Genomic DNA, 14,182 nt, shown 5'->3' on the forward strand with positions numbered 1-14,182 from the left:
ATATTGCAGTTTCCCTTCTCTGCAGCCACTGGCCTTTATGTTTGTTACTATTCATTATTCGATGTGGGACTATATGGATTATATCATTTAGTAACTGTTTCAGACAGAATATTACAGAACAGTAGTCTAGTCTAGTGCTCAAAAGAGTAATGACCAGACGTCTGAAACTGCAGTTAGTCTGGCACTAAAGAACAGTCATGTTGAGACTTCTGAGGAAGATTTTTACGAGATGCAATGATGCCCTCAAGTATAGTAGGGTCTTTAGGTTGGCTGATAGTCGGGGTGATAAAGGTATAAGTTGAAAACTACTGATTAAAGGACATGAATGCGGAAAGAAAAACGTGAAATTTACATGAAATTTAAATTTGGTTGATAAATTCATATAACATCAACAACAAAAAAAGCCTACCTCTAGTGGTCAGTGTGTGATGTGCAGTTTCCCCAGGCAGGGCGTGAGTGAGTGGCGCCCTCTGGTGTTCCGCTGCATGTGTTGTTGTTTGAGTGACGAGGAAAATGGCGTCCGGCGTGAGGCAGGAGCTCGCACAGCTGATGAACTCAAGTGGCTCTCATAAAGATCTAGCTGGGAAGTATGTCATTTCAAGTCATTTACCAGTATTGTTACTTACTAATTGCCTATTGCACGGATGTATTATTCTGTAGGTTTTTCCCATATTATGAAAGATGCGATGCTGCAGATGAGATGACTACAGGCTAACATTAGCTAGCGTGAGGATATGCACAGATGATACCTGTCAACATGCATAGATTTGTTTGATAAAAACCGAAATAAGTTATTATAAGTTGTTAATGGGTAGTAGCTATTAGAATCATTTATAAATAGTCGTATGATAATATATTTAAGGATTTAATGGTAAATTTTGCAAGTGCTGGCCACTGGAGTAATGGCAATAAGTTAACTTAAAAACCACATTTCCTAAAATAAAGACCTCATAAAATTTAGCCTACGTCTTTTAGGTTTAAGGTAATTTATATTGTGTGCACCTAAAAGTTGAAAAATGGTATTTCATCAGACAAATGCAAAATTTGAAGGTCTTTCTTTTCTGGTAAAAATGACCAAAAATACTGATGACTAATCTTGCATTCAGGGGTGTATCTAAATTTTTGTCCAATGAAATGTTCTAGAATGAGTATGTCTAGTATATGTCTAATGAAAAGTCTAATCAATGTGTTTCCAAAAATTGTGTACTGTTCATCTGACAGATACCGTCAAATATTAGAAAAGGCTCTACAGTTTACTGATGCAGAACAACTTGAGGCACTGAAAGCGTTTGTTGAAGCGAGTAAGTACACTATTATTTAAGTACACTAATCTGGTAATATAAATCGAATAGAATCAGCTTAAATTGTTTTGTATGGGATTTCTCTCTTTACATTGTTTAAACTGATGAGCACCCCTATTTCGCACACTTGCACAGTGGTCAATGAGAACGTCAGCCTGGTCATATCCAGACAGCTGTTGACAGACTTTTGCTCACACCTTCCAAACCTACCGGACGGCACTGCAAAAGCTGTGTGCCACTTCACCCTGGAGAAGATTCAGCCCAGAGTAATCTCATTTGAAGAACAGGTAGGCCCCTATGTGTCATAAAAAATACTCTCAACTCAGTGCTGGAACCATATGGATCATATTTAAGCAAATCTCATGCACTTGCAGGTGGCTTCGATCAGACAACATCTAGCCACAATTTATGAGAAAGAGGAGGACTGGAGGAACGCCGCCCAGGTTCTTGTGGGTATCCCGTTGGAGACGGGTCAAAAGTAAGACCTCTTTTCTCAACTTATTTTCATTTGGATGCCACCCAAATCTGCTAATGGTGCATTTACGTTCTTCTTATCTGTTTTTCTGATTCTATAGACAGTACAATGTGGACTACAAATTGGACACTTATCTGAAAATCGCTCGTCTGTATTTAGAGGACGACGACCCAGTTCAGGCCGAGGCCTACATCAATCGAGCATCTTTACTTCAGAACGAATCCACCAATGAACAGCTGCAGATTCACTATAAGGTGCACCAAATATTTATTTCAAGCTTTGTACACACACAAATACACATATATACAGTACCAGCCAAAAGTTTGGACACATTGATATTTTTTTAATGTTTTTGAAAGAAGTGTCTTATGCTCATCAAGCCTGCATTTATTTGATCAATATATAGGAAAAAAAACTGTAATATTGTGAAATATTACTACAATTTAAAGTAACGGTTTTCTATTTTAAAAGACTTGAAAATATAATTTATTCCTGTGATGCAAAGCTGCATTTTCAGCATCATTACTCCAGTCTTCAGAAATCATTCTAATATGATGATTTATTATCAATGTTGGAAAAAATTGTGCTGTTTAAATTTTTTTATAACCTGTGATACATTTTTCAGGATTCTTTGATGAATAAAAAGTAAAAAAAAAAATACTAGCAATTTAATTTAAAATACAAATATTTTGCAATAATATACACTACCGTTTGGGGTATAATATACTACAAAAGTTTGGGGTCAGTATTTTTATTTATTTATTTATTTTTAAAAAACCCAAAACTTTTATTCAGCAAGGATGTGTTAAATTGATAAAAATTATAGTAAATACTTAGTAGGAAATATTTCTATTTTGAATAAATGCTTTTCTTTTTAATGAAATCAAATCAATCAGCATATTAGAATGATTTCTGAATGATCATGTGACACTGAAGACTGGAGTAATGGCTGAAGAAAATTAAGCTTTGACATCACAGAATTAAATTATATATTAAAGTATATTAAAATAGAAAAACATTATTTTAAATTGTAATAATATTTTACAATATTACATTTTTTTTCTGTTTTTTTTTTTGATCAAATAAATGAAGGCTTGATAAGCATAAGAGACATATTTCAAAAACATTACAAATAGTACTGTGACCAAACTTTTGACCGGTACTGTAAGGGCTGTGTAAATTTTGTGATGGATTTTTTTTTCAGCTTAACACGTTAAAAATATTTAACGCAATTAACACAGGATCCATTTTTTTTTCTGTCATCCTTTGGCTGCACTACAGTATGTAATCACTCTATCATTCATTCAAGTGCTATTACAACATTCAAGTGTGATAAGATGCAAAAAATGAACATCTGTATATTCATTTTTTGTGAACAAATACCCGAAATACGAGCACAGAAAGCCTGCTGTCATTAATGTTAATCAAAGAACAAAAGAGAAAGAGAAAATCACTCATTGCTTCTGACTGAATAACTTTTGTTGCTTTAATAAGGAGTAATCTATATTCAATTTATAATTTATGCATTGAAGACTGTTCAGTGTTTGATTATTATATATATATATATATATATATATATATATTCAGTTTCTGTATATTTACCTGTTAGACCTACCTGAAAATCCTAAAGCATTGTTTACAAGCTTACATGGGTCAAAAACAATGAAAACAATACATTTTTTTGATAGAGATGCACTGATCGACTGGCCAGGGACTGGTCCAGACGATTTTCCACATGATCGGCCCGGATTGGTGACCGGCTGGTCAGTCTCACATCTTTCCGATTTAGAGCCAGACCTTTTTTTCTTTTTCTTTTTACCAGCATCACAGACAGTAACGTTACAGCCATGCTCAATCACAATCACAGCCACATGTAAACATGTTGTTGGCTTGAATGTTTCTCACTGTGAGCGAAGAAGACACGATTCTAATTTCAAATACTATTTAGGATGGATAGTATGTGATGTGGAAGATACCTTTGTGTTCTTTCTCTTCTCTCTATGATGACGAAGTGACACGCACTCACTCCCTTGTCTCATTCACTCAGGATGAATAGTGCTTGTATTGCATACCCGCAGGTTTCGCGCTCGCGCATTAAAAAGGCGTGCACCACTGATCTATGTAAGTTGCGTGCACATAAATCCTTCTCTCAAACAGCTTGTGAGTCGCAAAATGAGTATCAAAATGAGTGGTTTACTGCGCTTAAACGGTCAAATACATACAAAATTAAGTTAAAATGTCCCTCTTGGTGAGCTAATGTTAACAAATACAACATTTGATTTTAATAATGTGTTAGTAAATGTTGAAATTAATATTAACTAAGATTACTAAATGCTGTAGAAGCATTTTTTATTCTTAATTCATGTTAAGTAAAGTTGTGAAGTGTTACCAAAAAAAACCTTTATATACATTAAAGGCAAACCTAAATGTGACATTTATTTATTATTAAGATTGTTTTAAGTTCCCTGAAATTAATCGTTGTTATACTTCTTTAAAAAGCCTATTGAATGTTAAAATTGATAGCATTCAATTATACTGCAAAGTTAAATGGTTATAATTAATAGATAAAATTGAGAAAAAAAAATTTTTTAGGAGACATCGGTATCAGCACTGATATCAGCAATTTTTTTAAGTTGATTGATAGTAAACATGAACTAAGATTTATTTATCTTTTAATAAATCAGTATTTATTAATCTTAGTTAATGTTAATTTCAACATTTACTTATACATTATTAAAATCAAAAATTGTATTTAACATTATTATATTTATAAATTTATATAGTTACTGGATTTCACTGTAATCTATTTGGCAACAATGGCTTGGTTGAAATAATTTTTCAAGAACAACAACAAAATACTGAGACACATTAGCTCAACCTTCCCAATATAAAGACATTGCATCCAAGATGTAAGATTATGTACTTGACAGTGTGTGATATGGTAATATTTGGCTGCTTTATGGTTATTGTCGAACTGTATTTTCCATCATGTTTTGCAGGTATGCTATGCCAGAGTTCTGGATTATCGGAGGAAGTTCATTGAGGCAGCTCAGCGCTACAATGAGCTTTCTTACAAATCCATTGTCCATGAGACTGAGCGTCTGGAGGCCTTGAAGCATGCGCTTCACTGCACTATACTGGCCTCTGCAGGTACTATTAATGTATTACATCACTAATGCTAAGCTACTGCTCATTTCAATCTAATCAGTTCTTCTTAATGTGTCCATAAGGTCAGCAGCGCTCTCGTATGTTGGCTACACTCTTCAAGGATGAGCGCTGTCAGCAGCTTGCCGCCTACGGCATCCTGGAAAAAATGTACCTGGATCGTATCATTCGGGGAAACCAGCTGCAAGAGTTTGCTGCCATGCTGATGCCACATCAGAAAGCCACCACAGCTGATGGTATTACTTATTATTAGGAATCTGAATGATTATTGTTTTAGTACTGCAATTCATTTATGATCTTTTCTAGGCAAAGGCAATGACTAATACTTGTCTAATGCTTTCAGGTTCAAGCATTCTAGACCGAGCAGTCATTGAGCACAACCTGCTGTCTGCTAGCAAACTGTACAATAATATAACGTTTGAAGAGTTAGGAGCACTTTTGGAGATTCCTCCTGCAAAGGTACAGCTGTGTTGACTGACTTTGTTGGGAAATTTCTAATGTAAAAGTATATGTTCAAAACAAAAATGCATGTACAATGCATATATATATATATATATATATATATATATATATAGAGAGAGAGAGCGAGAGATACACAGATGCTGGTCATATAATTAGAATATCAAAAAGTTGGTTTATTTCCCTAATTCCATTCAAAAAGTAAAACTTGTATATTATATTCATTCGTTACACACAGACTGATATATTTCAAATGTTTATTTCTTTTAATTTTGATGATTATAACTGACAACTAAGGAAAATCCCAAATTCAGTATCTCAGAAAATTAGAATATTACTTAAGACCAATACAAAGAAAGGATTTTTAGAAATCTTGGCCATCTGAAAAGTATGAACATGAAAAGTATGAGCATGTACAGCACTCAATACTTAGTTGGGGCTCATTTTGCCTGAATTACTGCAGCAATGCGGCGTGGCATGGAGTCGATCAGTCTGTGGCACTGCTCAGGTGTTATGAGAGCCCAGGTTGCTCTGATAGTGGCCTTCAGCTCTTCTGCATTGTTGGATCTGGCATATCGCATCTTCCTCTTCACAATACCTCATAGATTTTCTATTGGGTTAAGGTCAGGCGAGTTTGCTGGCCAATTAAGAACAGGGATACCATGGTCCTTAAACCAGGTACTGGTAGCTTTGGCACTGTGTGCAGGTGCCAAGTCCTGTTGAAAATGAAATCTGCATTTCCATAAAGTTGGTCAGCAGCAGGAAGCATGAAGTGCTCTAAAACTTCCTGGTATACGGCTGAGTTGACCTTTGACCTCAGAAAACACAGTGGACCAACACCAGCAGATGACATGACACCCCAAACCATCACTGACTGTGGAAACTTTACACTGTACCTCAAGCAACGTGGATTGTGTGCCTCTCCTCTCTTCCTCCAGACTCTGGGATCCTGATTTTAATCAGAGCATAACTTTGGACCACTCAGCAGCAGTCCAGTCCTTTTTGTCCTTAGACGCTTCTGACGCTGTCTGTTGTTCAAGAGTGGCTTGACACAAGGAATGCGACAGCTGAAACCCATGTCTTGCATTTGTTTGTGCGTAGTGGTTCTTGAAGCACTGACTCCAACTGCAGTCCACTCTTTGTGAATCTCCCCCACATTTTTGAATGGGTTTTGTTTCACAATGCTCTCCAGGTTGCAGTTATCCCTATTGCTTGTACACTTTTTTTCTACCACATCTTTTCCTTCCTTTCGCCTCTCTATTAATTTTGTGTCTTGCCCTCCTTGTGCAAGGTGTCAATGGTCATCTTTTGGACAACTGTCAAGTCAGCAGTCTTCCCCATGATTGTGTAGCCTACAGAACTAGACTGAGAGACCATTTAAAGGCCTTTGCTGGTGTTTTGAGTTAATTTCCTGATTAGAGTGTGGCACCAGGTGTCTTCAATATTGAACCTTTTCACAATATTCTAATTTTCTCAGATACTGAATTTGGGATTTTCCTTAGTTGTCAGTTATTATCATCAAAATTAAAAGAAATAAACATTTGAAATATATCAGTCTGTGTGTAATGAATGAATATAATATACAAGTTTCACTTTTTGAATGGAATTAGTGAAATAAATCATCTTTTTGATGATTCTAATTATATGACCAGCACCTGTGTGTGTGTGTGTATATATATGTATATATGTATATGTATATGTATATATGTATATGTATATGTATATGTATATGTATATGTATATATGTATATGTATATGTATATATGTATATGTATATATGTATATGTATATATGTATATGTATATATGTATATGTATATATGTATATATGTATATGTATATATGTATATGTATATATGTATATGTATATATGTATATGTATATATATGTATATATGTATGAGAGCGAGAGAGAGAGAGAGAGAGAGAGAGAGAGAGAGAATGCAAAGCTTTAATAATATTCTATGGATTTCATGCTGTTATAAATTTCTTTGTCTTTTCGCAGGCAGAAAAGATTGCATCACAAATGATTACTGAGGGCCGCATGAATGGATTTATTGACCAGATAGATGGTATTGTCCATTTTGAAAGTAAGTTTGTTTTTTGACTGAATATGTTGGATGAAGACTGTATAGCCATGAGTAAAATTTAAGAGGCTTACAAATATGACATCTCTTTTTTTAATAGCGCGAGAGCCTTTGCCTACCTGGGACAAGCAGATTCAGTCACTGTGCTTCCAGGTGAACAACCTTCTGGAGAAAATCAGTCAGGCAGCACCGGAGTGGACGGCACAAGCCATTGAGGCGCAGATGACACAATAAACCCCAATGATACTCTTTTGTCTACAACACTTTGATTTCTCTCCTCTCATTGGTTAAAACTGAAAAGGCTCCCATTGAATTTAATTTAACCTGGCAATATGTTCTGTTAATCTTGACCTTTCTGCTTGTGAGGTTAATATTTTCATAGTTATGGTCTGTGATGATCTTAATGCCTAATAAATGTTGTGAAAATTTCTTTGTCTCAACAATGTTGTCTCCATTTTGCTTCATAGATTTGCTGCTCTTAACAACCCCCAATGCTTATCAAACATGAAAAGGGGGGGAGGGAGTGCATTTTGATTGATGGTTGTTAATTTCAGAGACAAAAGATAAAATCACTGTATAGTGAAATACTACAAACCATGTGACTACAGTAGTGATTTATTTCACTTTTAAGGCCACTTCTTATAGGCCTCAAGTCTATAATAGTTAGCAAAAAAGTGCCTCTTTCTATACCAGTGATTCTGACAGCAGAGAAAAACTGTAAAAAGTGAAAACTGAAAAAAGTAAAATGCATCTAGCCATTTGCATAAATATATAATGCAAATGGTTTTCATTGACAAAAAAAAGGTTTAATGTACAGTTAAAATATATTGCAGAGCAGTGCAAGATGAGCATTTGTGGTTAAAAAGTATTTACTTTTTTTTTTTTGGATGAACGATCGTTTGACTAGACAAGACCCTTATTCCTCGACTGGGGTCATGTAGAGCCCTTTGAAGCTGCACTGAAACTGCAATTTGGATCTTCCACCTGTTGTACCCCACTGAAGTCCTCAAACACCTTAATTTCTTTAAGGTCTAAAGAAAGAAAAGACATGAACATCTTGGATTACATGTGGGTGAGTAAATTATCAGGAAATTTTAATTCTGGAGTGAACTAATCCTTTAAGGAGTGAGACATGAAAGATGGGGTGAATTCTATAGTGTGAGGGAAACTAACTCATAGGTGATGGGATTGACTTGACGAACAACAGGGAAGGGACCGATGTATCTGGGACTAGGCTTCTTGCTGGACAGGTGCTGCTTGATGTCCTGTGTGGAGAGCTAGTGGATAGGAGTGATTCCAGTTGCAGGACGAGGGAGGGAGTTTTGGGTGTACTCTGCCCAGGCGAGGAAGGAGTTCCAGGATTTTTGGTGGCCGAGGCACAAGGTTCTCAAGAAATGTCTCATGAATTTTCCTCTCCACCTGCCCCTTCATCTAAAGATGGTATTCAGAGGACAGGAAACCTTAAAATCAAAACGTGTGAAGAAGAAGCCCATTTAGCCTGGTATTGTAGGTTCTGATGGTCGGTTAGCACTGTGAAAGGATGACAGTCTCCCTCCAGCCAATGCCTATATTCCTCCATGGCCAGCTTGATGGCATGAAGCTCCTGGTTGCCGATGTCATAATTACATTCCGTTGGGGTGAGCTTTCTGGAGAGGAAGGCACATGGATTGAGTCGTGATGGTTTCCCCTGCTGGGGATAGGACGCTCGTCCCCTCATGGATAATGTCAGTTATTATTGCTCCATCTTTTTCGCTATTGTCCTTGCTTGCTTACCTGCATAAAGTCTGTTGATTCGGCTGGGCTGCTCCAGACTTTAATACTGGCTTGTGTAATGCCTTGAACATGGGCTGGCATATGCAAAATTTTGGGGCGTACATATTAATGATCCCGACTGTTACATCACTGTAGGTTTTATAGTGAGGTTCGCTTGTTCTTCAGAGGTCTTTTGCACAAATTTACATAAGAAGGAAGAAACAATGGCGTTTGAGACTCACTGTATGTCATTTCCATGTACTAATTATTTAACTTTGCCGAGGTAAATTCAATTTTCAATTCTAGGGCACCTTTAAAGCCATTATGGACATTGTGATGCTTTCTGGCTTGTGAATTTCCCTCACTGGAATGGACTCAGGAACATTACTCACAGGAACAGACTCAGGGATTTCTCTTATTGAAACGGACTCTGGAATTCTTCTCATTGGAACAGACTTGGGAACATCACTGCCTGGAAGCATAGTGGCCAATGCTTTAATCCTTAAAACGTGATTTTTTCTTACAGGAACAGACTCGGGAATTCTTCTCACAGGAACAGACTCAGAAGCCGAGAGACCGAAGGGAACCAGAGGAGACAGGGCAGAGGAACTGGCTGTTATAAGCAGAGGAGGTGGGAGAGAGAGGCTGGGAGGGATCTTTGGAGACACTGGAGACTTGGAGCTGGGTGTGACCAGTGGTGACAGTAGATTAAATGGAATATCCTTTTACAAATCCTCAGAATAATTATTCCCAGAGGCCAGGTCTAGCTCACCCTCAGCAGCAGGAGTGTGGGTGGGTCTTCCTTCCATCCCCTTGTATTCCATGAGCATGCCCACTAAAACGCACCTGGTCAGACACTTCATTGGGCTCGGGCTCAGGTATCCTCTTTGGCTCTTGCATCACGGCAGGCTTGGGCTCTTTGTCTGTGGTGGGCTCTGGCTTAGCCTCCGTGTAGATAGATGTACTCTGGATTTGGAGTGAGATTGGTGATGAAGGGCATTCCACAAATCGCCAGTACTCACTCCAGGTGGCAAAGTTTTCCCTAAGGACCATCCAAGGGCAAGCATGCCCCAGAACTCTCGCCGAGGATGGTGTAGTAGAAAATGCAGAGCAAGCTATCTGGGTAGTGTTTAAGGCATGCCAGATCGAGAAAATTCCTTGTGTGGTTCTTTAGTAAAGGGTCCTTCTTGCTTGATGCAGAGTAGCTAGATGGCAGTTAAATCCATAATAAGGGCAAAAATTGGGAGAAAAAAATTCTTGTCTTTTGGTTTAGTCTTCTGTCAGGTGTAGTTAAACATGCAAATCCAAAAAGAATCAAAAGTCTTTTAATAAATAGGTAGGATATGCAGGAGAATCAGAACAGCAACTACACATTAACACAAAAAAGACCGAAACAAAGAACTGAGGAAACTAAGGGCTTAAATACACTGGGAAAGGAAATTAACCAGAACAGAAACAGATGCAGGATTAATCAGAAATAAATGACCAAGGAACAAAGGCAAAAAGGGGAGCAGGGAAAATGAAACCAAAACACAATGAAACAGACATAGACATCTCATTGAGCCCCATGTAAAAATGCCCAACATTACAGCAGAAAAAAAAACAGGTTTACAGTCTGACTCATTTGTTTGTGAGAGTCCAATGTATACAATCCTATACAGTTAAATGCTGCTCAGGTTGCATAATTTCTTGAAAAACGATGATGGAGAGCAGATCGTTCAGAAGAAATGTGATGCAAACAATGGACTATATATCAATACTTCACGTTTTGATTTTGCGTGTTGTCATTTGCACACCTGACACAAATCACAATATTACTGTTGCTGAAACAACTATATCGTAAAACAGACACCGTAGATTGACAGTAAACCTTTAGAACTTTCAAATGATATAACTTCTTATCTTCATTAATATTTTAGATAGTATCTAAGATATATAGCTCCTTTGCCTGAGATAACTTGGTCACGTCGAGTTAGGCAGGTGTGGTTTCAGAAACCGGGCACCTCCGTTCCAACCATGTCCCGCCTCTTTGCCAATTTTCAGTTATCCAGGAGTGATGTGCTGAGACACATTGGCAAGATGGCAACGTTTAGGCTTCAAAAATGCTCTTTGGAAACCTACGGGTGATGTCACGGACACTATGTCCATATTTTTTTACAGTCTATAGTCAAAACTCAAATCTCATGCCATGTTATCAAAGTTGGCACAGTGACACCTGATGTAGACTGACTGGAGTGACATGGACTTAGAGGAGTTTGAACTTAGCAATATGAAGAACATTGTCCTGGGCCTCACACTGAAAGTGGAGCAATGATATAGCCAAAAGGATTTATAATTGTAATTTGAAAAAAATTAAATTTTAAAACTAAAATTGTAATTTTACCTGTAGTGTAACACGGAGCAAACACTAAATCATATCTCTTAAAAAAGACAAGAAACTATTTTTTTTCCCTTAATGTATTTTATTTGTTACACTGGAATGTTTTATGAAATATTGTGAGTAAATTTTTAGGCTAAGGCATTTACATATCATATATGACAATAACATGACACTACTACATATTTACAGCATAATGCTCTTTCTTACTTATAGTTTAGTGACTACCAAGGAAATTGACATAGATGTAACTGTACTAAGAATATATATCACTGTAAATCTACCTGTATTAAAATAACATGTTGTCAGAAATTATACAAATTAATAATCAAAATAATACAATATTCTCCTAAGGATGGACTCTTAACTTGCAGCCACTCATAGTTTCACACCACAACCAACATGATAAAGTGCAAGCATTCTGTGGTCCAAAATTTTTAAACAGATGCTATAGCAACAGCCTGTACTTTCATAGTTTCAAAGTTTGATTAGTGTATTTGCATACCTCCATTTTTCTTTAGTTCCCAAGAGCAATAATTAAGGACTATAAGGTAGTGTGATAGATGGACTGACAGCTAGTATTTTTCTCTGTTGCCTTTTGAAAACAGAACAACTATGTTCACTGTTTTTGTTTTGTGTAAGAAAGTTTCCTCAGAATTGTCCAGTACGCTTCCTAATTTCAATGTCTCTCTTCAGCTGGCAGGCAGCACAAGGCATGCAGTAGTAACCGACACAAAAGTCATTACACATGGATCCCTGGAGAGCAAAAACAAAATTAATTTGTGATAGATAGATAGATAGATAGATAGATAGATAAATAGATAGATAGATAGATAGATAGATAGATAGATAGATAGATAGATAGATAGATAGATAGATAGATAGATAGATAGATAGATAGATAGATAGATAGATAGATAGATAGATAGATAGATAGATAGATAGATAGATAGATAGATAGACACTAACTTGTAAGTTGTATTTAGTTCGGTAAACACTTCGGATCGGCATGCCTAAGCCGCATAAGCAGCACTCTTTCATTTCGCTAGCAATGGAACAGCCCAAACAAGGGAGGCAGAAACAGCCAAAACAGCCTAATAAAAATATATGGTTGATGTTAAAATCACATTAGGACTACTTAAGATTTTATAGATTATTTGAGCTTTGTATTACTTACATATGCTCATGTCTTCACAGCAGCTCATTAAGCCTGTGTGAAATTCTCTGGGTGCGAATGCAGCAGGTTGAGATGTGACCTCCATGATCTAGGACAGATAAAGAACACTAAAATTTTTACAAACCAAACATATTTAGTTCATATGACATCTAAGTAAAGCATTAATTTATCCATCAAGTTTGTTCCCCAAAGTTTATCAAAAATTAGGTAATATTTAAATGTACCTTTACTTTTGGAAACTGCTCTACACACAGAAACTGGCACAGGATGTCTTTATATACAGTTGGTTAGTTCACACCCTTCAAATCTACAATAAATAAAAACTGACAGTTTTTTATTGTCGATGAATATATTGCACTTCCTTTAGGTCTAAAGTCCAAAATAGTTAAAAGGCAAGCGTTCAGTTTTCTGTCACACCTTCCAGTGATGATATTTGTTGCCACATCATCAACCATTCTTGTGAAACCATCTCTTTTACAAGAAAGCACAATGATGGCATATCATTATAGTCAAACAAATTAAATGAATTGAAACATCAGCTTAAAAGAAACTACAAAAAACATATCTTTTGGTCACTGTTGTATTTCTAGGACAGTTCAACAGTCTGGTATTGGGAAGATTTTTTGTTAACACGTTACAATAAGGTCTCATTTTAAGGCATTAGCTAACATGAACTAAAAATGAACAATATATGATTTACAGCATTTATTAATTTTTGTCAATCTTATTTAATAAAATTACTATTAATGTTCACATTAGTTCACAGTGCATTAACATGTTAACAAATACAACTTTTTATTGAGTATGTATTGTAAATGTAATGTAAATGTGTTGGGTGTTATGAGAGGGAGAGAGAGAGAGTGGAGTAGGTAGAAAGAGATGAGAGGAGAGGAGGAGAGAGTTTAATGCGAAGCCCGTGAATCAGCTGTCTGAAGCACCTGAGAGGATGATGTTACAGACTGCGCTGAAACTGTGAAGTCAACAAGTGTGATTAACTTTAATAAATGCGATGATGATGATGATGATGATGATGATTTGTAGTTGTGTATTTGAATGATTACATTATTGAATTATTACATAGTTTTAATACATTTAGTTATGTGAATTAGTTTTGAATCAGTTTTTTCACTGCACTTTTGTGATGACATTTGGACTTCTGCTTGTAATGAGTACTTTTGCAAGCATCGCACCCTTTTAGAGAACAAAAGTGCTCAACTATGTTTTAAGGCAAGCCATGTTTCCCATTCATTTTGGGGTTTGAAAATGGTTCATTGGGGTTTAAACAGATTCTTTATTGAAGAGTTCTAAGACATGGACCAAATGAACCAGCTCCGAGGCGAACCAAGACATTACAGACTTGTTGTTTAAAATCAGCGGATTTGTAGATTTCG

General features: G+C 36.4%; 2 protein-coding genes across 2 annotated transcripts; one reads left to right on the forward strand and one right to left on the reverse strand.

Moving 5' to 3' along the window:
* The first annotated feature begins 480 nt into the window (after nucleotides 1-480).
* On the forward strand, nucleotides 481-7,925 carry cops4 (COP9 constitutive photomorphogenic homolog subunit 4 (Arabidopsis)). The gene is made up of 10 exons (XM_067395676.1): nucleotides 481-587; nucleotides 1,222-1,301; nucleotides 1,437-1,588; nucleotides 1,676-1,779; nucleotides 1,877-2,030; nucleotides 4,776-4,926; nucleotides 5,007-5,177; nucleotides 5,285-5,400; nucleotides 7,404-7,488; nucleotides 7,586-7,925. The coding sequence occupies exons 1-10, from the start codon at nucleotides 514-516 to the stop codon at nucleotides 7,717-7,719; spliced, it is 1,221 nt and encodes a 406-aa protein (XP_067251777.1). The 5' UTR covers nucleotides 481-513; the 3' UTR covers nucleotides 7,720-7,925.
* Nucleotides 7,926-11,689: 3,764 nt separating this feature from the next.
* On the reverse strand, nucleotides 11,690-13,079 carry plac8.2 (placenta associated 8, tandem duplicate 2). Its single transcript, XM_067395677.1, has 4 exons — nucleotides 13,016-13,079; nucleotides 12,792-12,879; nucleotides 12,584-12,708; nucleotides 11,690-12,370 (listed from the first exon to the last, which is right to left on the reverse strand). Exons 2-4 carry the CDS (start codon nucleotides 12,874-12,876, stop codon nucleotides 12,266-12,268), a joined length of 315 nt encoding a protein of 104 aa, XP_067251778.1. The 5' UTR covers nucleotides 12,877-12,879; nucleotides 13,016-13,079; the 3' UTR covers nucleotides 11,690-12,265.
* Between the last annotated feature and the right edge of the window lie 1,103 nt (nucleotides 13,080-14,182).

Source organism: Chanodichthys erythropterus, chromosome 10 (assembly GCF_024489055.1).
Source record: "Chanodichthys erythropterus isolate Z2021 chromosome 10, ASM2448905v1, whole genome shotgun sequence".
Classification (NCBI taxonomy): Eukaryota; Metazoa; Chordata; class Actinopteri; order Cypriniformes; family Xenocyprididae; genus Chanodichthys; species Chanodichthys erythropterus.

Bases quoted from the DNA above. Each gene is read 5' to 3' on its own strand.
- cops4 (XM_067395676.1), top strand. From the start codon at position 514: ATGGCGTCCGGCGTGAGGCAGGAGCTCGCACAGCTGATGAACTCAAGT. The intron at 588-1,221 runs GTATGTCATTTC...TTCATCTGACAG, and splicing joins CATAAAGATCTAGCTGGGAA to ATACCGTCAAATATTAGAAA. The intron at 7,489-7,585 runs GTAAGTTTGTTT...TTTTTTTAATAG, and splicing joins TGGTATTGTCCATTTTGAAA to CGCGAGAGCCTTTGCCTACC.
- plac8.2 (XM_067395677.1), bottom strand. From the start codon at position 12,876: ATGGAGGTCACATCTCAACCTGCTGCATTCGCACCCAGAGAATTTCAC. The intron at 12,709-12,791 runs GTAAGTAATACA...TATTTTTATTAG, and splicing joins CTGTGAAGACATGAGCATAT to GCTGTTTTGGCTGTTTCTGC. The intron at 12,371-12,583 runs GTTAGTGTCTAT...TTTGCTCTCCAG, and splicing joins GAACTAAATACAACTTACAA to GGATCCATGTGTAATGACTT.